Consider the following 22,732-nt stretch of genomic DNA (forward strand, 5'->3'; position numbering starts at 1 on the left):
AGATAAATCTAATTGTCTCTGAACCTTGTAAAATGTGGAAAAACATTATTGGGACAGAAATTGGCCATTCAGACCTTACTGCTCTTGCACTCTACTAAATTATGGCTTCTCAGTATCTTAACTCCATCAACCAACTACAACAGTCACATTACTGCACAGGTCAAATCATATAACTTAGAATAGACTAGGGCTTGACTGTGGGATCTGCTGCTGTGTGTAAACTCATAGAACCCTAACAGCAGGAATAGTACACTTGGCCCTCCGAGCCTGCTCCACCATTCAATAGGATCATGGCTAACATCCAACTCAGTACCCTGGTCCTGCTTTTGCTCCACACCCTATAATCCCTTTCGCCATAAGAACTATCTCTAACATCTTCTTGAAAACTCTGGATGTTTTGGCCTCAGCCACTTTCTGTGGCAGAGAATTGCACACAGGCTCTCCACTCACTGAGTGAAGAAATTTCTCATTATCTTTATCCTAAATGGTTCACCCGTATCCTTCAATTGTGACCCTTGGTTCTGGAGGGAGAGAGTGCCATTGACAAGTTGGCTGTGGTGGGAACCAGAAGGAAAAATTTGTAGGATCAGGAGCTTCATGAGAATATGCCTAGGAGGAAAGTCATAGCTGCCATAGGAGTGAAGAGGAAGCAATTGTTAATTATTTTCCAAAAACGTAATTTTTGATTTTAATAAGATTAGATTAGATTAGATTACTTACAGTGTGGAAACAGGCCCTTCAGCCCAACAAGTCCACACCGCCCCGCCGAAGCGCAACCCACCCATACCCCTACATTTACCCTTACCTAACACTACGGGCAATTTAGCATGGTTAATTCACCTGACCTGCACATCTTTGGACTGTGGGAGGAAACCAGAGCACCCGGAGGAAACCCACGCAGACACGGGGAGAATGTGCAAACTCCACACAGAGAGTCGCCAGAGGCGGGAATTGAACCCGGGTCTCTGGCGCTGTGAGGCAGCAGTGCTAACCACTGTGCCACCGTGCCGCCCAAACATTTTAAAATGCTAACTATTATTTTTTATATAGGGGATGCAAAGTCAGATATTGGGACTGGGGTAGTTTGTGGAGGATTGTATAATGACAAACAAATCCTTTGCTAAAAATCACACAACACCAGGTTATAGTCCAACAGGTTTAACTGGAAGCACGAGCTTTTGGAGCGCTGCTCCTTCATCAGGAGATTGTGACAACCATCATGACTACCATCGAATCCTTTGCTGCCTGCCACCTCCCTTTCTCTCACTGCTCTATCCCATTGGCTGGAACATAGCCTCAGATCACATTACACCAATTAGTAAGGTGCCCACTTGTACATAACGCTTCCTGGGATATTTATTGGAAATCTCCTCTGAAATACTTATTTGATCTGTTAGACCCCAGGGACCTGCTGTTAGACAGTCACTACTGTTTGACTTTGGACAATTGTTGGTGTTATCTGGTTGACAAGGTTAGCAAAAATCTCAATCGAAACATTGATATTACCGTGATCTGAGATCAACCTGTTCTCGGACGGTGAGATTTCAGCAGCTCTGCTCAACTGACTGGTGATAAACTGAGGGAACCTTCCAGACCCGGATCCATAAATCCAGCTCTTTTGCCATACTGGAAAGTGTGTTCTTCAACTAAATCACATTACAGTGGTAAGTCAGTCTGCCAACTTTTGCAAGGGTTGAATTAATTGTTTTCTCTATCATTCCTATTCCCTTTCCACCTTCACTTTCGTTTTTTCTCTTGTTCTCTATATGATCTGCTTTTTCAAACTCTGTTTCGCAGCCATTTTTCACCCAATGTTTCTCCTGTTTCTGTCTCTCCCATCTTCCTCTAATAGACTTTCTGTGTCTAAGTCTCTTTCCCTCTCCCTCAAACACACAATACATTTCGAACACCTCCATCACAGCTTGTCTTAAAGTTTTCTTTGTTAAGGGAATACCCATGCTTGTTGACAACCTAGAGAAAGGTAACCGGACATCGCACTTGAGAAACCAGCAGAGAATGCAAAAATGTATGATTTTACTGTCATCATGGTGTTAGCTGGAGGTGTGAAAATGTCAAATATTGAACAGAGATTCACATAAACCCTTTGCAGTTTTTCTCTCAAAATCTCACAATGGCATCAAGGGAGAACGTCGCGAGGTGTTAATTTCTCTCAGATTTTAATGAGTCATTAAAAGTTCAATTGTTTGGATTTGTTTTGACGAATTATTATCAACGGGAGGGAAGTTGATCCCTCCTTTAGACACCTGTTACTTCTACCGCAATGCTTTAGACTTGGGAAATGAATCAAATATCGACAAGACAACCATTGCAGGGTCCGCTGATATTTCAACACAATGTAATCATCTCGGACTGTTGGTAACAGATTTAAGACTGCACCCTATAGTCCTGTCCACCATGAGTATTTTTTCTGTAATGATGTAATTAATGACCGATATGACAATCTGCACGAACCCTAAACAGAACAGGGTACAATCATTCCGTTTGGCTACACAGACCGAATCTTCTTTCTAATGCACTGGCTCGTGTCCCGGTGAGGTGAGTGCACGCGGCAAGTATCAGAAAACCCACCAAGAGTTCGAACTCTGTCATCTTAAAGACCTATTATCATATTTACAGCTCAGATAAATGAGGAGAACTCTGGCTGACTATTGTTATGAGTAGCCCAGTTATGGTTAATTTGCAAAGAAAATTACTTGGAATTGATGGAAGTAGGCCATTCGGCCCAACAGGTTCATGCTGATGTTCGTGATTCACTCAAGCCTCTTTCCACTTTGCTTCAAATTTAGAAACAAGTCATAAGACAGAAAGAGATCTCACATTTCACTCCATCAGCAAAGCCTTCTCTTATTTTCCTCCTTTTTTTCAGATTCTCTTTAAATCCATTTTCACTACCCCCTGTGGTGATGAGTTCCACATTCTCCTGAATTCCTTTTTGGATTCCATAGTGACTCTCCGACATCTATCTCTGGTTTTGGTCTCCTCCTTGTGGGGAAACATGTCTACATCAAATCTAGATAGCACACCCTCATAATCTTCTAGTAACTATAGGCCGGTGAGTCTCACTTCTGTTGTGGGCAAAGTCTTAGAGAGAATTGTAAGGGATAGGATTTATGCACATCTGGATAGGAATAATGTGATCAAGGATAGTCAGCATGGTTTTGTGAAGGGCAGGTCGTGCCTCACAAACCTTATTGAATTCTTTGAAAAGGTGACGAAGGAGGTTGATGAGGGGAAAGCGGTAGATGTGGTATATATGGATTTTAGTAAGGCGTTTGATAAGGTTCCCCATGGTAGGCTACTGCAGAAAATACGGAGATATGGCATTGAGGGTGAGTTGGAGGTTTGGATTAGGAATTGGCTGGATGGAAGAAGACAGAGGGTAGTAGTTGATGGCAAAGTTTCTTCATGGAGTGCCGTCACTAGCGGTGTTCCACAAGGATCTGTTTTGGGACCATTGCTGTTTGTCATTTTTATAAATGACCTGGAAGAGGGGTTAGAAGGTTGGGTGAGCAAGTTTGCGGATGATACGAAAGTCGAAGGAGTTGTTCTCTGAAAGTTGCCACCCAGGTAAATAGTGCGGTGAGGAAGGCATATGGCGTACTGGCTTTTATTGGTAGAGGAATTGAGTTCGGGAGTCCTGAGGTCATGATGCAGTTGTATAAGACTCTGGTGCGGCCGCATCTGGAATATTGTGTGCAGTTTTGGTTGCCATACTATAGGAAGGATGTGGAGGCACTGGAACGGGTGCAGAGGAGGTTTACCAGGATGTTGCCTGGTATGGAAGGAAGATCGTATGAGGATAGACTGAGACACTTGGGGCTGTTTTCATTAGAGAAAAGAAGGTTTAGGGGTGACTTGATTGAGGTGTACAAGATGATTAGGGGGTTAGATAGGGTTGACAGTGTGAACCTTTTCCCGTGTATGGAGTCGGGTATTACAAGGGGGCATAGCTTTAAATTAAGTGGGGTAGATATAGGACTGAAGTTAGGGGTAGGTTCTTCACTCAGTGAGTCGTAAGTTCATGGAATGCCCTGCCAGTAGCAGTGGTGGACTCTCCCTCTTTATGGGCATTTAAGCGGGCATTGGATAGGTATATGGAGGATAGTGGGTTAGTATAGGTTAGGTGGGCTTGGATCGGCGCAACATCGAGGGCCAAAGGGCCTGTACTGCGCTGTATTCTTCTATGTTCTATGTTCTATGTTCTAACTCAAACTATTTACTCTCCAACTCTCCAGAAGAGGCCCTCGCTTGTTCAGTCTTGCCTGATTGATGTAATCTTGGGGTCAGGTGTAGTTTTTGTAAATGTTTTGAACTTTCTCCAGTTCTTCCCTATCCCTTTCAAAAATGAAAACCAAAACTGTGGAGAATGCTCAGAATGTTGTTCAAGTAATATTCTATAGAAAAGCAACATTACTTCTGGTGTTAAATTCTATCACTTAGGAAATTAACTTTGCAGTTTATGGTTTTTCTATATTGCATTCCTTGCTTTGATTTGTGGATATGAAACCTGAAATCCTTTTGCTTCTTTACCTCATTTATTTTCTAAGGAGTGGGTGGCCTCCTTGTTTGTCCCACCAGAATGTACCATTTTACATATTCTTCCTAGAATCAATTACACCCTCCAAATTTATGTCACCCACAAAGTTTGAAACTGCACTTCTCATTCTGATAGTCAGAGTCTTTTTCCCAGGGTAGGAATGTCAATTAATAAGGGACATAGGTTTAAGATAAAAGGGGATAGTTTAAAGGAAATGTAAGAGGCTAGTTTTGTACAGTGTCTGGAATACACTGGCGGAGGATTTGGAGAAGGAGATACAATAGCAACATTTAATATATGTGTATAGACAGAGAACAGAGGGGTATGGACTGCGTAAAGGCAAAAGGTTTTTAGTTTAGAAAGGCACCATGTGTCAGTGCAGTCTTGGTGGGCCAAAGGGCCTGTTCCTGTGCTGTACTGTTCTCTGTTCCCAAGTCCAAATATAATGTTATCCACTTTGGTAGGAAAAACCGAAACGCAGTATTTCCTAAATGGTGAGAGGATGGGAAGTGTAGAACTTCAAAATGACTTGCTGTCCTTGTTCAGGAGTCACAAAAGTTCAATCTGGTGGTGCAAATTTTATGTTGACCTTCACTAAATATTGTTTGTTGGAGCAGTGTTGTTTTGTTGCAAATACACGGGGCCTAGGTGAGACCATGTTGAAGTGTTCTTTGCAGTTTTGGTCTCCTTGCCGACTGAGAGATATATTTGTGGCAGAGAGTGCAATGAAGGTTCACTAATTTCTGGAATGGAGGGATGATATGAGGAAAGATTAAATAGACTGGTTCTTTATTTTCTAAAATCTGGAAGATTTAGAGGCAATATCATTGAAACTCAGAATCCTAAATGGGCAGGGAGAGGTGGTGGTGCAGTGATAATGTTATTGGACTAGCAATCCCATAAACCCAGGTTAATGTTTCAGGAATATGGATTCAAATCTCAGATGGTGATATTTGAATTCAGTAAAGAAAGCTGGCCTAATAGCAACCTGTGTAAGAGCCATCAATAGTTGTAAAAACCCACCTGGTTCACTAATGTCCTTCTGGGAAGGAAATCTGCCATTTCCTTCTGGTCTAAGGATTCCAGACCCCAACAATGTGACTGATTCTTAACTTCTCTTCAACTGAGTCCTGCACCCCACTAATTAGTTTAAAGCCCAGTTATATAATTCACTAGGATACTGGTCCCAGTATGGTTTACTGAAACCCATCCCATTGGAAAAATACTCTCTTTCCCCAGTACTAGTTCCAGCTCCCCATGTATTAGAACCTATTTCTCCCACAGCAATATTTTATCTGTGAATGTATACTCTACTCCTATTTAGTTTAGCCCCAAGCTACTCATGCATTATCTTTGAGTAGAATCTCTTTCCTAGTCCTACCCATGTTGTTGATACCTACATGGACCGTGGTAACTGGATCCTTCCTTCCCTCCCTCTCCTCTCCAGAAAGATACACACAATCTTGACACAGGTAGGCAATACAGTTTTCTGTTCTCTCTGTCTTTGTCTTAGAAAACAGTATCTGTTCACTTCATTGTGTTCTCTTTTCCCCCACTTGCATGCTGTGGTCAGTTTACTCACCCTTCCTGCATTTTGGCCATAATCCACACCCACAGCAAGAACCTATCAGACACGGGCAGAAGTTCTTCCAAAACTAATTTTTGAATCCTAACACCTGCCTCACTGGTAGTCACACCAACCTGTCCCTGACCATGGACCAAATTTTCGAGCAGAAAGTGAGGACTGCAGATGCTGGAGATCAGAGCTGAAAATGTGTTGCTGGAAAAGCGCAGCAGGTCAGGCAGCATCCAAGGAACAGGAGAATCGACATTTCGGGCATAAGCCCTTCCTTGGATACTGCCTGACCTGCTGCGCTTTTCCAGCAACACATTTTCAGCATGGACCAAATTTGACCTAATTAGTCTAAGGACTATGAATAGGCAAAAGTGAGGACTGCAGATGCTAGAGATTAGAGTCAAGATTAGAGTGGTGCTGGAAATGCACAGCAAGTCAGGCAGCATCCAAGGAGCAGGAAAATCAATGTTTCGGACAAAAGCCCTTCATCAGGATTTGCATACTAAGTCTTTCATCTCCTAAAATGCATTCTAACAGAGATTTAACCAGCAATCCAGGTCTTTTTCAGTATATAATTTCAGTTATATCACACTGTAAACTTTTGCTATAAATTCTGTGTCTTGCAATCTTATACTCCACAACCTGATGAAGGAGCAACGCTCCGATAGCTAGTGCTTCCAATTAAACCTGTTGGACTATAACCTGGTGTTGTGTGACTTTTAATTTTAAACTAGTTAATCTATAACTCCCTGAACTTCTAATATAGGGATAAATGATCAATAATTACATTTTCACTCTTTTCCCACCAGGTGCCATATAATGCCGGGAACAGTGATTGCTGATCTATTTGAACGGGCCATCTGCTTGTTACCAATGTTGCCAATGTTACACAGACAGAAGAGGCTCGAAAGCAACAGCAAGTTGGAGAGACTACTTCAAAACCTTATGATCCTTATTATGGTATTTATTCTGCTCCTCTTTGCCAATGATGTCTTTGACGGTAAGAATTAAAGTTGTTTTGAAATTCGTCTCCCTCTGAATTCATTACTCTATTTCTTTCCCAATATTTTCTCCATCCTCACTCCAATAATTGAGGCTTTACGCCAGCAGTTCCTCCCACTGAGGCAGCGTGAGCTGTTGCATCTCAATATGATCATGTTCTGAAAGTGGGAGAACAGTCCACGTTTGCTCACGTTTCTTCATCCAGTGATATGATGTGGCAAGCAGGAGGAAATTAAGTTTAAGTATCTTGTGTGGATGACAAAAATGCTGCAAGTTCCTTGTCTAGTTATTCCTCTAATGGTCTTGCTGTTTTCATTCCTTAGAGCCTCCACAGTGTAAGAGAATGCTGTGAAACTGGAACCACACCTGCATAAAAATAGAAAAGAGAAGAGGTGGTTTAGCTTTCATGGCACACTGGCATTCCAAAACCAATGAATGCTCTTATAGTTTAGATAAGTGGCAGTTTATTTGTGCATAGGAAGATCCCAAAAATGGCAACACGGTAACCATCAGACAAATCAGTTTCCATGATGTGGTTTGAGGCACAAATAGGGCACATGGGAGAATACCAAGCTTTTACTCAAAAAAAAAACAAGGGACCTTTTATATCCATCTGAAAACAGACAGGGTCTCCTCTCATCCCAGCACCAGAGTAGAAATTCCTCTGCTATGAATTTTAATAAAAGTCTTTTATCTCCTCTGTGCAATCAAACTTCTACAAGTTTGTTACACTCTGAGCAGCACTGGGGACCAATTGGAAAATGGGTGATTCAAAGCCATTGAGAACTTTGTAGGTGCGGTGCATTTTGCTGCTTGTTTCTCTTCTTTGAACACTCTTTGCATTGTTTCCTGTCTGTTAAAGTTTCCAACCACTGGGCATTCTTTCCAAGAGCTGTGACGTTTAACCATGTAAGTTCAGCACTCACAGAATATTAAACCGGCACCACAGAACTACAGTGCCTAATGCAGCACCAATGGGTAACGTTTCCCACAACTTGACCCAACTAACGTCTAAAGCTGTGTGCATTCATGCGCTAGAAGGGTTTGGCTGCTTGTTCCTGTGTTTTTGATTTCTAGCTTAATTTTGCATTCGTTTGTTGAAGCTCTGTCCAAAACCATTTGGGAGAACAAATTTGAAAAATTCCTCTCCCATCCCTTTAGATGATTAAATTTAGTCCAATGCATCACACGCACCATGTACATGGCACCTTTTGTTTTACCCTTGTTTATGTGACATTAACAGCTTTCTCTTCAGGCGCAATAAGATTCTTCACAAAGACATGGTGAACGAGGCTTCCTTAGGCTGAAGATAAAAATCACACAACACCAGGTTATAGTCCAACAGGTTTAATTGGAAGCACACTAGCTTTCGGAGTGACGCTCCTTCATCAGGGATCACCTGATGGACTATAACCTGGTGTTGTGTGATTTTTAACTTCGTACACCCCAGTCCAACACCGGCATCGCTGAATTTAGACCGAAGAGTTAGTGACAGTCCCAGACCACAAGTATGAGGATAAAATCCGAAAGATGTTACCCAAAGCAGAGTATGTTTAAACCCAGATCTACAATAGCTCCAGGAAGAAGCTATTTGCAGTTCAGATCTATAAATCAATATCAAAAGTGACTTAAACTTTGTGTTTTGCTGTTTGCGGTCATTTTTGTTTTGTTTCCAATTTTTGGCATCTATTGTAGATGACCTTTTTATCTTTAAGCCTGAAAAGTAACTCAAGATTAATGAGGGGTAAGGTAAGTTGGCAAATGTGCCCTCTGTAGGCAATGAAAACTAATTCAGTAAAACACACTGACTGTGTATTTTATCAACCCTTATGTGGATGTGATCTCCCGCACAATCAGAAACTGACCAGCATGTTATTCAAAACACATAGAACAACATGGGATCACAGAGTCAGACAGCATGGAAATAGACCTGTCGGTCCAACTCATTTGCACCTACTAGATATCCCAATCTGATCTGGTCCTATTTGCCAGCTTTTGGCCCATATCCTCGAAACCTTTCCTATTCTTATACCCATAAGTAATTGTACCCACCTCCACCACTTCCCCTGGCAGCTTGTTCTATGCATAAACTACCCTCTGCATGAAACATTTACCCTTTTTAGGGTGCCCTTTTTAAATCTTCCCTCTCTCACCTTAAATCTATGCCCTCTAGTTTTGCACTCCCCCACCCTTTGAAAAAAGACATTGGCTATTTACCCTATCCATGCCCCTCATGATTTTATAAAGCTTTATAAGGTTACCCTTCAGCCTCCAACACTCCAGGGAAAAAAGCCCCAGCCTATTCGGTCTCTCCCTTTAGCTAAACCCTCCATTCCCAGCAACATCCTTGTACATATTTTCTGCATCTTCTCAAGGTTAACAACATCTTTCCCATAGAAGGGTGACCAGAATTGTATGCAATATTCCAGTAAACCAGTATTGGCCTCACCAATGTCCTGTACAGCCTCAATATGATATTCCAAGTCTTAATCCCAATGTTCTGACCAATGAAGGCCAGCGTGCCACACACCTTCTTCAACACTCTGTCTACCTGGGACTCCACTTTCAAGGAACTATGCACCTGCACCCAGGTCTCTTTGTTTGACAACACTCCCCAGGGCTGTACCATTATATTACATAAGACCTATCCTGATTTGTCTTATCAAAATGCAAAACCTCATACTTACTTAAATTACAATACATCTGCCACTCCTCAGCCTATTGGCCCATCTTATTAAGGTACTTTGAGATAATCTTCTTCACTGTTGACTACACGTTCTATTTTGGTGTCTTCTGCAAGCGTACTAACCATGCCTCCTGTATTCACATCCACATCATTACATAAATGAAGAAAACCAGTGGACACAGCACCGAGCCTTGTGACTCACTGCTGGTCACAAGCCTCCAATCCGAAAAACAACCTTCCATCACCAGCCTCTGTCTCCTACCTTCAAGCTAATTTTGTATCCAATTGACCCTTGAATGCTCATGATCTAACCTTACTATTTAGTCTACTATGCGGAACCTTGTTGAATGCCTTACTGAAGTCTATGTGGACACTATCTTCCACTCTGTCTTCATCAATCCACTTTGTCATTTCTTCAAAAGAACTGAATCAAGTTAGTGACATATGCACAAAGCTATGTCAACTTTTCCTAATTAGTCTTTGCCTTTCCAAATGCATGTAAATCCTATCCCTCAGAATCATCTCCAACAAATTACCCACCACTGATATAAGGCTCACCAGAATATTTCAGAGAAATATAATTGAGCGTAAACTCCATGCAGTGGAGAAAATATGAACAAAGGAAGAGGAATCTGTTCTGTAATTCATTTAGATATGATGCCTGGTCTATATCTTACAGGACATTGGTTGAAATCAGCTCACTCAGCATAAACTGGGATGATCCTGGGATTTGCTCATAAAACTACTAGAAACCTATGTCTGAAAGTGTGAAGATTGAAAGACGGTTCTTTTAAATTTTAATTACTTTGCTCTGTATTATCCAGTTGGATATTATGTAGTGTGCTACGAAAATGATACACTTGTTAGAAAAAAGGATGCCATCATGTGTGTTGAAAATATGAAACCAGAAAGTGAACCACAAGCACCTGAGGTAAGAATATGATCTTATTTTTCAAACTTCCCTTCGTTCCGCTTGCTTTTGTCTAACATTTTCTGGTTAGTCAATGTTCTTGTTTGTTTAATCACTTCCTTTGCCCTATCACAGGCAGCCAAGCCTTTGGACACTGAGCCCCAAACCATGAAATTCCATCCCTAAAACTTCAACCTCCTCATCTCTCTCTTCTCTTTGAAAGCAAGGTTAGATCTCATGGAATACAGGGAGAACTAGTCATTTGGATACAGAACTGGCTCGAAGGTTGAAGACAGAGGGTGGTGGTGGAGGGTAGCTTTACACACCGGAGACCTGTGACCAGTGATGTGCCACAAGCATCGGTGCTGGGTCTACTACTTTTTGTCATTTATATAAATGATTTGGATGTGAACATAGGAGGTATAGTTAGTAAGTTTGCAGATCACACCAAAATTGGAGGTGTAATGGACAGCGAAGAAGGTTACCTCAGACTACAATGGGATCTTAATCAGATGGGCCAATGGGCCAAGGAGTGGCAGATGGAGTTTAATTTAGATAAATGTAAAGTGCTGCATTTTAGAAAAGCAAATCTTAGCGGGACTTATACACTTAATGGTAAGATCCTGGGGCGTGTTGCTGAACAAAGAGACCTTAGTTCATAGTTTCTTGAAAGTAGAGTCGCAGGTAGATAGGATAGTGAAGAAGGCATTTGGTAGGCTTTCCTTTATTGGTCAGAATATTGAGTATAGGAGTTGGGAGGTCATGTTGTGGCTGTACAGGACGTTGGTTAGCCCACTTTTGGAATATTGTGTGCAATTCTGGTCTCCTTCCTATCAGAAGGATGTTGTGAAACTTTGAAAGGGTTCAGAAAAGATTTACGAGGATGTTGTCAGGGTTGGAGGATTTGAGCTATAGGGAGAGGCTGAATAGGCTGAGGCTATTATCCCTGGAGCATCGAAGGCTGAGGGGGTGACCTTATAGAGGTTTATAAAATCATGTGGTGCATGGATAGGGTAAACAGACAAGCTCTTTTCCCTGGGGTGAGGGAGTCCAGAACTAGAGGACATAGATTCAGGGTGAGAGCGAAAAGATATAAAAGAGACCTAAGGGGCAACTTTTTAATGCAGAGGGTGATGCATGTATGGAAGTGGTGGAGGCTGGTACAATTACAGCATTTAAAAGGCATCTGGATGGATACATGAATAGGAAGGGTTTAGGAGGATATGGGCCAAATGCTAGCAAATAGGATGAGAATAGGTTGGGACATCTGGTTGGCATGGACAAGTTGGACCGAAGGGTCTGTTTCTGTGCCATCCATCGATATAACTCTGTGACCTGAGTTCAGTTTCCTATGGTTGAATATGACTCCCTTTCAGATCATGAAATCAAATGAACTGCTAACTTTCAGGATGCTCTAAAATATTCAGTTTTTCTTTAAATGTAGTGAATTCAATGGTGACCATCAACAGTAGTTCCACTTCATCCACTCTAACAGCTGGTTGGTGTACAGCACTCTTCTGACACATCCCCAAGTCTAAGGAAGATTGAATGATTGTGGTCAGTGCCTCTGCAATTTCCACTCTCACTTCCTTCAATATCACTGGATGCATCTTATTCATTCTCAGTGCCTCGTCAACTTAAAGTGCCAACAGTCTACCCAATACTTCATCATAGTCAATTCTGAACTCTTCTAGTGACAGATTGCCCTCATCTGTCACCATGGCATCAGTAACAACTCTCTCTTTGGAAAAGACATCTGTAAGATATTCCGCAAATACCTCAGTTTCCTCCTGCATCCATGTGTAAATTCTCTTTTTGGCCTCTCATCAGCCTTACTCCTCCTTTAATACTCTTTTCCTCTCTATATGCCAACAGAAGACTTTTTGTTCAATGCCACTCTTTCCTCAGAAATTTTCTTTGCTTCACTCTTTCCAGCAAAATACATCTTTTCTCTTGATCAGATTAATAATAACAACTGGGAATAACTTGTGAAGTACTTCACAAAAACTCAAGAAAATTCACATCATTTCTCAGGTCATTGAATTCATCTGACCCTGTTAATCATTTTCATGCAAAAATAAAAACAACTCCTATAATTATTGTTGCTTCTTTTCTGATCCAAGTGATATTTTACTCTCATGAATTTTCTGTCAAAGGCAGTGCCATAATTTTTGTTGTTCTAGTTTCATGAACAATGTCACTCCTCACTCTTCTACCATCTTGGTAAAATCCTGCCAGTAGGTACCCATCCCTGCCCCCATCCCAGTTACGTTTAATACAAGCCTGATGAAGGGATCATGCCCGAAGCACCGATTCTACTATTCTGCAGATGCTGCCTGACCTGCTCTGCTTTTCCAGTGCCACACTTTTCAGCTCTCCAAAATGTCTGAACTCTCATTACTCACAGAGTCATAGAATATGAAAACAGACCATTCTGTCCAACCAGTTCATGCTGACCATGTTCCCAAACAAAACTAGTCTGCACTTGGCCCATATCCCTCCAAATCTTCCCTACTCATGAATTTATCCAAATGTTGTAACTGCACCTGCATCCACCACTTTCTTTGGCAGTTCATTCCACACACTCATGCCCTTTTTAAATCTTTCTCCCCTCACCTTAAAAATATGCCCCTTAGGTTTGAGCTCCTCCACCTGAGGGAAAAGACCTTGGTCATCTATGTCCCACATGATTTTATAAACCTCAACATCTGATGCTCCAGTAAAAAAAGTCCCAGTCTTTCCATTCTATTTTTATATCTCAAACCCTCCATTCCTGGCAACATCTGGCCAATCTTTGCCGATCCCTGCCCAGTTCAATAATATCCTTCCTGAGCAGGATAACTAGAACTGTGCACACTATTCCAGAAGAGCCTTACCAATGTCCTGCACAACTTTAACATGACGTCCTAACTCCTATACTCAATGGCCTCAGCAATGAAGGCAAGCGTGTTAAACCCCTTCTAAACAACCCTGTCCACCTCTGATGCAAATTTCAAATAATTATGTATCTGAACCTCGAGGTCTACTGAAAAGGAATTCAATTGTTGAAACCATGTACTGCTCCTTCTTATGGTCCCCTGGCAGGTCTGTCAATTACTGATTACAAATCTCATTTCTGCCCTTTCTGACCTTAATAATCCCAGTTTGGCCTTTTCAGTCACTATCCTTCTCCACATTGAAATCTCAACGATGTCCATCAAGAACCTCACAGACCATGAAAATTGGCATCAAGATTTATCTCTATAGATTTCTCTCACCTAATTTCTGAACTCTAATAAGAAGCCCAGCCCTGAGAACTACTGTCCTCCAACTTTCTTAAGATGTGTGCCTCTGAATTTACCCCAGTTTATGTTTCTTTAATCTCTCTGTCTACCTCTCTTTATTGGGAATTTAGTCTAGTTCACTTGAAGTAGCTGCAAGAAAGACAATTACTTTTTCCTTTCATAGTACATTATATTTATTAGTGAGGGTACCTCTTAAACATCAATGTAGCTGCCTCCATGTTTATCATGTGCAGTTAACAATTCTCAAGTATGGTTGGAACTGGTATATCTATCGCTACAAAACATCAAATGATTCTTTCTACAGTACCTGACGTTGATCATTGGAATATTTCTCGGGGTGATGTTCATCATCAACAGACTCTGGGAATTTTACTTTCAAAGTTTTATTCGTGAACATCTGGAGGAGATCATCTTTGAGATAAATGACAGTGTTTATCGAGCTATGATGGTGAATATCAGTGAAGGTACTAGAAAATGTACAGACTGGAAAAGGTAATGGCTCTTAGCAGTTACTGAACCTATTCTGTGATCGTGTGGTGTATTTTGTTGATCTCTCTCCTGTAGACATTCCCATGATTCTCTTCACTCTCTCCGAAATGGGTTCAGGTGTCAGGTGGGAAGGATAGAACATTCAAATCTTTTTTGACTATATTTGTTTTTTACTGCTTACCGCACATTACCAACAGCATAACCTTTCTCAGCATTATCAATTTTTAAAAACCAAACTATTTGCAGATTGAACTTGAACAGGACTTCCGAACCCAAAGGTAGGGACATAATTTACTGTACCACAAGGCATTCTTTGCTTCGGCCTTATGTTGGTGCCAATGAGTTCTCCTATTATGATCCTCCATCTGAATATGTCACAAGGCACTGTGTATTAGTGGCTACTCAATATTGGAGAATAACTGAGCTGTGTCAGTGCTTTGCAATGACCATTTTACACCTGTACACCACCTGTTGCACGTCATGCTTCAATCATGCAGTGTTCTGATCTGGATCCTAATTTCACAGTCCTTCCTGAATGCATGTCCGCGAGATCAGTGACGCTGCACCGTGACAGATGGTGAAATAACTCCACAGAGACCGGTATCCCATCGCCAAGTCATATCTTATTTACACTTGGAAAGTCCTTGTTTCTGGTACAGTGTCATCAGAGCCAACTCCCAGAGTGAACAGGATGTCTGACACTCCTATTTTTAATCTGTTAGCCAGGGCACCTGATTGGACCAAGCTAACAGTCCCAATCAGGGAACTCATATACTATGAAATCCACTTGGCTGACCTTGTTACAATCCCTACAGATGGTAGCAGTTGGACTCACTCAGTTGTGATACGTTGACTGTAACAATGAATGTCACTAATGTGAATATCTTTTCCTTCAGTCACAGCATTTATGAGGAGGACCTGGCATTGCAAATCGATGACATCTCCCCCATAGGAAACTGGAAATGTCACCTCATTGTAGTTTGTTTCATCATAAAACATGCTGCTTATTGTGGTTTACTAACAATACAGTCTACAGTCCTCTCAAACTTGCTCATTAATTATAAAGAAGAAAAACAACAGTGTCAACTCGAGCACAGAAGCCTTGATTGCACTATTCCAGAATATCATACTTTGAAATATATTGGAGGTATAGCCATTGCTTGCACTGTAATTAGTTTTATAACAATTATTGCTTTTATATTTTACACTTTGTGGAACGTAAATTCCAAATTTAACTTGTTCTTAGATGTATATAACTGTGATATTATCCCTCATTACAGTTATCAATCATTGACACTTCATTCTCAATTCAGAGCCTGGGGTATAATCCTTCTCTATTTGAAACAGAATGATTGCCTTTTGATACATTACCGGTATTTGAACAGTATGTGTAATTTACTCAAAATTTGCAAATCTGAAGAAAGTAATCTTCTTTCAAAAACAAAACACCTCAAACTTCTGAAGAGAATGAAACTGCAAGTACTTATTGATGAATTTAGCAGAGATCTCTCTGGACCAGGCTCATATTATCAGCATTCATTTGACCTTGAACCCAACTCCTGAGTTCATTTATCCTCTATCTTCTCCACCTCAGAGATATTGCTCTTCTCCCTACCTGCTACAGTTTGTCTGCTGCTGAAACCCTCACCCATACTTTTGTTAACTGCAGACTTTTCTTTCCAGTGCTGTTCCACAGGTCTCTTATCCACCCTCCGTAACCTTGATCACATCAGAAACTTTGTATTTTGCTTTGGACCATGCCCTGTTCACCCAGCACCCTTGTATCTTTTGATCAGGACTGGCCCTGATTCAACAAGTTCTCAATTTAAAAAGCCTCATTTTCTCCTAATTCAACAGTTTCCTCATTTCCCCTCCCCCCACGTTATCCCAGTCCCAAGCTTCCAATTCGGCACCGCCCTCCGGATCCGTCACCTGACCTATCACCTTCTCCCTCACCTTCATCCCTCACTTTCCCAGCAACCTCCCCTCAACTTCACTCCCCTTCCATTTATCACTCAGCCCCAACCCACAAGCCTCATTCCTGATGAAGGTCTTATGCCCGAAACGTCAATTCTCCTGCTCCTCGGATGCTGCCTGACCGGCTGTGCTTTTCCAGCACCACACTCTTGACTCTGATCACCAGCATCTGCAGTCCTCACTTTGTCCTCCTCAATTTAAAAATCCTCATCTTTGAACCTCTAGAGTTTAGGATGCAGTGAGCAGAAGGCACAGCTCCATTGGTGGAGTGAAGGAGGTGAGGAAAGCAGAAGGGCCACAGTTGGAGAAAGCTTAACATCATGAAGGGTTGTATGTTTGAAGAAGGTTATAGAGAAAGAAAAGTGCCCCCTCTATCTTATGTCATTCTCTCCTCCTTTGAGATGTTCAATAAAACGTAACTCTTTGGTCAAGTGCTTGCTCACCTACCTCAACGTCGCCTTCTTTGACCTCTGATTGTCCTTCTACAAAGTAACTTGGTTCTTTTTACATTGCTAATGATGCGATATAATACAAGTCGTTGTTGTAGTTGAGGACTTTAGTCTCCATTATGCTGGGAATCAGACCAGAACAGTCCTCTGATTAGAATTTTTAAGTCAATGTGAACAAATTATTCTGTTGATTATTGTTTTTAAACATTAAGTTTTTCAGAAGGAGATCGTTGACAAAATCACAGGGTTTTCAGTTGTTACAGGACTCTTGTCATAACCCAGCATCGTGCTGACTGAGTCATTTGGAGGCAGCAGGTTGTATGTTTCTTTCCTGCTCTGTGATAAATGACCTGACCTCAGCTGCAATAGTTCCCCAGCTCAGGCCAAGTTATGTAGGAAGGAAAACCCGCCCCTTTGTCATCATCGACATGCAACTCCTGGGAAGCTGAAGTGAAGTTCTAGTCATATGATGCTCTTGTAAGCAAAGTACTTTTTCCAGATCCGTTAGTCTGAGGTTTTCAGTTGAGAATAAAACTTTCAAAAGCAAATATATCATTAACAGTTACACAGCTAACACAACATTACACGAGATTCAAATCAAGTCTTGTCAAACCTGCCCTCAGGAGCATTTTTCATTCTTATTATGTTGTGTAGAAAGATTTTAGCGAAGCCTGGAAGATCAGAAGACACGTATTATCTGCAAATCTAAATAACATAATGGATAAAGATGTGTCAGACAAAATATAAATAATATATTTGATGGGGGGCTCCCAGAGAGAGGAAGGATTAATAATAACGGTGCCTTTTTAATTTTTAAAGTAGACAAAACTTTGAGAACATTTTCTGAATGAGACATACTCAAGTGAGGGCTGGACAATCCGAACTGATCATTTACAAATGTTATTCTGGCTTTATTCATTGGGTAAAATCAGTACAATTGTAGCATTTTAGATTTTTATATCGTAGTTCCCTTTATAAGAATGATTAAAGCATTTATACTTTGGAACAAACTCCCCTCTAGTCTCTGAGCAACTGTAAGGGAGCACATGTGGTCCTTTTGGACTGTAAAGTGGAATGGAGGTTAGATGCTGCTGTATAACTGCAACAGCAGGAGAGTTTTGTAACTTGGAACATTGGGGTTTTTATACATTTAGGTTACATAGTATTTGAATAAGACTCCTTTCATTTTTCTGTCTGTTTTTAGAGTTTACAATAAAAAAAAGTTAGCTTCTGTTAATGATGAAACCTGATGTGAATTGTTTTTGCCCTGAACAGCAGTTACTCAGGCCACTGGTCAACTTGTGGGTCTCATTGGGATTTTATAGATTTTGTGATGGCTGGTGTGCAGGGTCTTGATCATCAGCACACTCTTCCCAGTTAAGTCATATGAAACATTTGGGGGCTCATCCAGTTTCCTTTTGGAACGTGAACAATATAAGAGTGGTTGTTGAGGAAGGATAATTGGTTACAGTTAGAGATACAACAAGGTTACCAGAAGCTATTTCTTTAAAGGCAGCAGTAGAACAGTTCACACAGTAGGACGTCAGAACCAATAGAATGACATCTTTTTTGGTTAAGCCCAGAAAAGCAAGCTCAGGGGGGAAACGGAGATTGTAGGTTTTTGATCTTCAGAATTTTGTTCCCTGTCTATGAGCCGCCAAATGTTTGTCATGTCTCTGTTTCCTGTCTACAATTTTTTCACATGTAATACCAATTTCAAACCAACTAATTGTTGTCTGTCTTAATTGTGAAAGAATGTGCATATATGTTTGCTTTTAAATGGGTATATTTTAAGTTGCATAGCAGCAGATTCAGAATCCTTGTTTTTCCCTATTTGTTAACGTTGTGTGTGTTATAATAAATAATTATCATCTATGATGAAACTTGGTGTAAATTGCTTTTGTTCTGAATAGCAATCATGCAAATTGTTCATCTTTGTGGTCTCATTAGGATTTTACATATTTTGTGACAGCTTATGGTGCAGTGGGACCCAATTTTCAATAATCGCTTCCAAGTCAAATCATGACACAACAAAGAAGAAGAAAAACCAAGTCAGTTTCATTCCTTCATGATAGAATAAAGTGCCATCACTCACTAATTAGTTTCATAAATGTGGAAGAGATCTAAAACAGTTAACAATTCTGAAACTGAAGCCAAACAAGAGACAGATACAATCTAGATTTTTAAAAGAGCTTTAGATAATATATGAAGAGAAGATGTTGATAACTCTATAAGGAAGTGTTGGAGCAACTCAGGTGCTCTTGTAGAGGACAGCACGGACATGACAGGTTGAATGGCCTCTTTCTGTGCTGCAACCATTCACTGATTCCAACAGCAAGAAAAGACCCAGTGTTGACAATACATTTCTTCATCGGTGAGATTGGGTGGCACTGCACACACCTCTAGGAGAGCAAAGTATATCCTTCCACTGGCAATGGACAAATTCAAGAGATCCCCAAAATTGTGCTTGATGTCTTAGTAGAGGTAAAAGTTTTGACATTCCTTTCAATGTTGGACTCTAATCTTAACATGCAACAGTTTATTTTAATCAGTTTCTGTTAGGCGTCTTGTAAAATACACACATCAAATTATAATCAAATCTGCAAACACTACTTTTCATCAAACTGATTGTGCACCTTGCATGGTTGTTAACATAAATTGAAAGGCAGATGATTAGTAAGAGAATATATTGGAGAATTTTGCATCGGTCAATTCCAGGTCAGTTATAGCATTGAGTCAATGCAGAATAAAGCTTCACTTGGGTTAGCAGGTTATGATTTGGAATCAGACATTGGCAAAGTCCAGGCATAGAGTCTATGTAAGATCCTCAAGAGTGTAAACCCTCCACCTTGAATAGGATGAATTTAGTTTGTGTACCAGCTTTCACAGCTTCAGGATATCAGAATGCACTTTATAGCCAACGAGGCACTTTGAAGTGTAGGGGAAACATGGTGAAGAATTTACCTGGCAATGCCCCGTCAACAGCAAAGCAATAATAATCTGTTATTTGTTTAATGAATTTTACTGAGGGATGATTATCAACCAACACATTGGAGTGAACTCCCTTCCCCTTCATTGATAGGGCCATGGAATCATTTGCTTTCAACTGAGAGGGTCGTTGGCCCCTTGTTTTAAGAACTCTTGGGAAAAACAGTGTCTTTGACAGTTCAGCACTCACTCAGCACTGCACTGCAGTGTCAGCATGGACATTGAGTGGGCCTCTGGATTGGGCTTGATTCAAAGACAGAATATTACCCATTAGTCAAAACTGTTACATCAAAGTAATGTTTATCTGTTTACAGAACATTCAAGATCTCAATGAATTATTTAAGGGACAGTATGGAGACATCAATTAGTGAGCAGCAATCCTCCACAAAATCAGCACCATCAAAACAAAACTGAAGTGACCAATGATCTTATTTCTGTTAACAGCAGTTACTGTTCAAATATTCATTGTTTCCCAAAAAAAGTGATTACGTTGCAAAATTAATTCTCTGTCACGATCATCATCAGGCCCCCTAAACAAGGATGACATAATTCAACATTCCCTGAGCCACAGCCCTTTGGTCATGGTGGGCATGAGCAGTCCTGAGGAAGGTGGGCTTCTCAACACGGGGTTCTGACCTCTCTCCACCCGCTTTTGTCACTTTCCTGCATCACAGTTTAGTGTCTGACTGGGTTATAGCTTGTAGCATGAGGAGCAAACACTTGGTAGAGTTTGCAGCAAGGTTCTCTCAGTCATCAATGTCAATTTATGCCTTTTTCAACAAGGCCTTCAGAATTTCCTTTAAACATTCTCTGTCCTCCCTGAGATTGTGTTCCATCCTTGAGTCATGAAAAGAGAATCTGCTTTGGAAGCTGATTGGTTGGCACACGGAGGAGTGTCCAGACTGTCAAGCTGCTATTGGAAGAGAATGGTTGTGATGCCAGGATGGAGGCCAGGTTATGTATGAACTTTCTTTAATAATTCACCAGCTCAAGGAAGGGCCTGAGTTCTGATACAGACGTGGGAGCTGGGTCACCTTTGATTAGTCTCAGTTTATCTTCTAATGAGTGTAACTCAGTTGTATTGACACTGTCGCCAAGTAGGTGACTTGGGGTATCTAGAACACACATTTTTCCCCAAGGTGCATGCCTGTCTGAGAAAAATATCTGAGGACTATATCAGGCACTCTAAGTGCTACTTATTGGTCCTCTCTGTTATTAGCACACATCTAGATAAATGGTTACCTAGTGTTGGCCTTGTAAAATGTTCTCCATCATCTGCTGAAAAATTGCACAGACTGACGATACCCCAATGGCACTCTCATATTGGTACAAATCCTTATGGATATTAATTGTAGTATACTTCTGAGAATCCTTGTCTAACCGTAATTGCAGGTCCACATGGCTTATATCCAGCTTCATGAAGGACAGCTCCCCTGCCAGCTTTACATATAAGTCCTCTATGTGAGGGATTGGGTATTTATCCAGCTGTGAAAAGCAGCTACTGTTTGTTTAAAATCCCCATAAAGGTGAACTGACCTGTCGGGCTTCACAATCAGTATGATCGGTGCTGTCTATTCCACAAACTGGACTGGTTTGATGATTCCTTCGCTTTCCAGCCTTAATTTTTGCCCGTGATGCAAATGGCACTGGGCAGGCCTTGCAGAATCGTGGAATTGCTTCCTGATCAATTTGCAAGGTGACCTTGGCTCCTTTGATAGTTCCTCTACCATCCTGAGAAACGTCCAGATATTTAATTAGGACTTCACTCAGGCAGCTATTTTCTAATCGAGAAATGTTGAGCCAGTCTTGGTGAATCTTACTCAACCAATTTTGTCCCTTCAGGCTTGGGCGTGAGCCTTTTACTACGCTCAGTGGAAACTGAACCAGCTGCTTCGCATAAGAGACTGGAACCGAAGTTATGCCTTTAATCTGTAAAGGTTACTCGTATAGGCACTCCGTTTAGCTGAGGTCTTGCGCAAACTTAAGGGTTGGAGTCCAGAGCGAATTTTATTAAAGACTGGTTCTGTAATCACTGAAACAGCCATCTTGGATGCTGCATGACCTGCTGTGCCTTTCCAATGCCACACTCTCGACTCTGATCTCCAGTATCTGCAGTCCTCACTTTCTCCCACATGAGTATCAATGTCTATTAGAACCAGGTAACCATTCCACTAGACATTTTTTCTTTTAAAAAAAAAGGGCAGTGCTGTGTGATCAGCATTCCTCTTTTTTATTTTCCCCCATAACCCCCACACTACCGCCTAACTGCGGTAGTGCTTATTTTTTTCCCCAGCACCCGTGTGTGTGTGCGCAGGTGTGAGACACAAAGTGCACAAATCTTTTATTCAATTTCCACCACCAGGAAGATTAAAAAAACACCCGAGTGGCCAGTGACAAGCAGTGCCCCACATCAAAGGGCAGTGCTGTGTGATCAAAACAGTGAAGGGGAGGGCAGGGATTAAATCAAAATAGAGTTGGAGGGAGAAATGATGCACTCCACTCCCTGCGGCACCCACCTCTCCCTGAACAACTCCAGGGTGTTGGTCGACACCGCGTGCTCCTTCTCCAAGGACACCCAGGCTCTAACGTAACCGCGGAAGAGGGGCAGGCAGTCGGCCCTAACGACCCCCTCCACGGCCCGCTGCCTGGACCTGTTAATGGCCAGTTTGGCCAGGCCCAGGAGCAGACCCACGAGGACCTGCCCTCCCTCCTCCGTACCAGGTGCCCGAAGATCAGGAGCGTGGGACTGAAGTGCAGCCAAAAACAGAGGAGAAGGTTTTTCAGAAAATCAAAAAGGGAGTGCAAACACCCAC

The 22,732-nt window shown here is 41.4% G+C and overlaps 1 protein-coding gene across 1 annotated transcript; it reads left to right on the forward strand.

Moving 5' to 3' along the window:
* The first annotated feature begins 1,345 nt into the window (after positions 1-1,345).
* On the forward strand, positions 1,346-16,576 carry LOC122540367. The gene is made up of 5 exons (XM_043675987.1): positions 1,346-1,664; positions 6,944-7,134; positions 10,647-10,753; positions 14,321-14,508; positions 15,402-16,576. Exons 2-5 carry the CDS (start codon positions 6,954-6,956, stop codon positions 16,066-16,068), a joined length of 1,143 nt encoding a protein of 380 aa, XP_043531922.1. The 5' UTR covers positions 1,346-1,664; positions 6,944-6,953; the 3' UTR covers positions 16,069-16,576.
* The last annotated feature ends 6,156 nt before the right edge of the window (positions 16,577-22,732 follow it).

The sequence above is a fragment of the Chiloscyllium plagiosum genome, chromosome 34 (assembly GCF_004010195.1).
Source record: "Chiloscyllium plagiosum isolate BGI_BamShark_2017 chromosome 34, ASM401019v2, whole genome shotgun sequence".
NCBI classification, from domain to species: Eukaryota; Metazoa; Chordata; class Chondrichthyes; order Orectolobiformes; family Hemiscylliidae; genus Chiloscyllium; species Chiloscyllium plagiosum.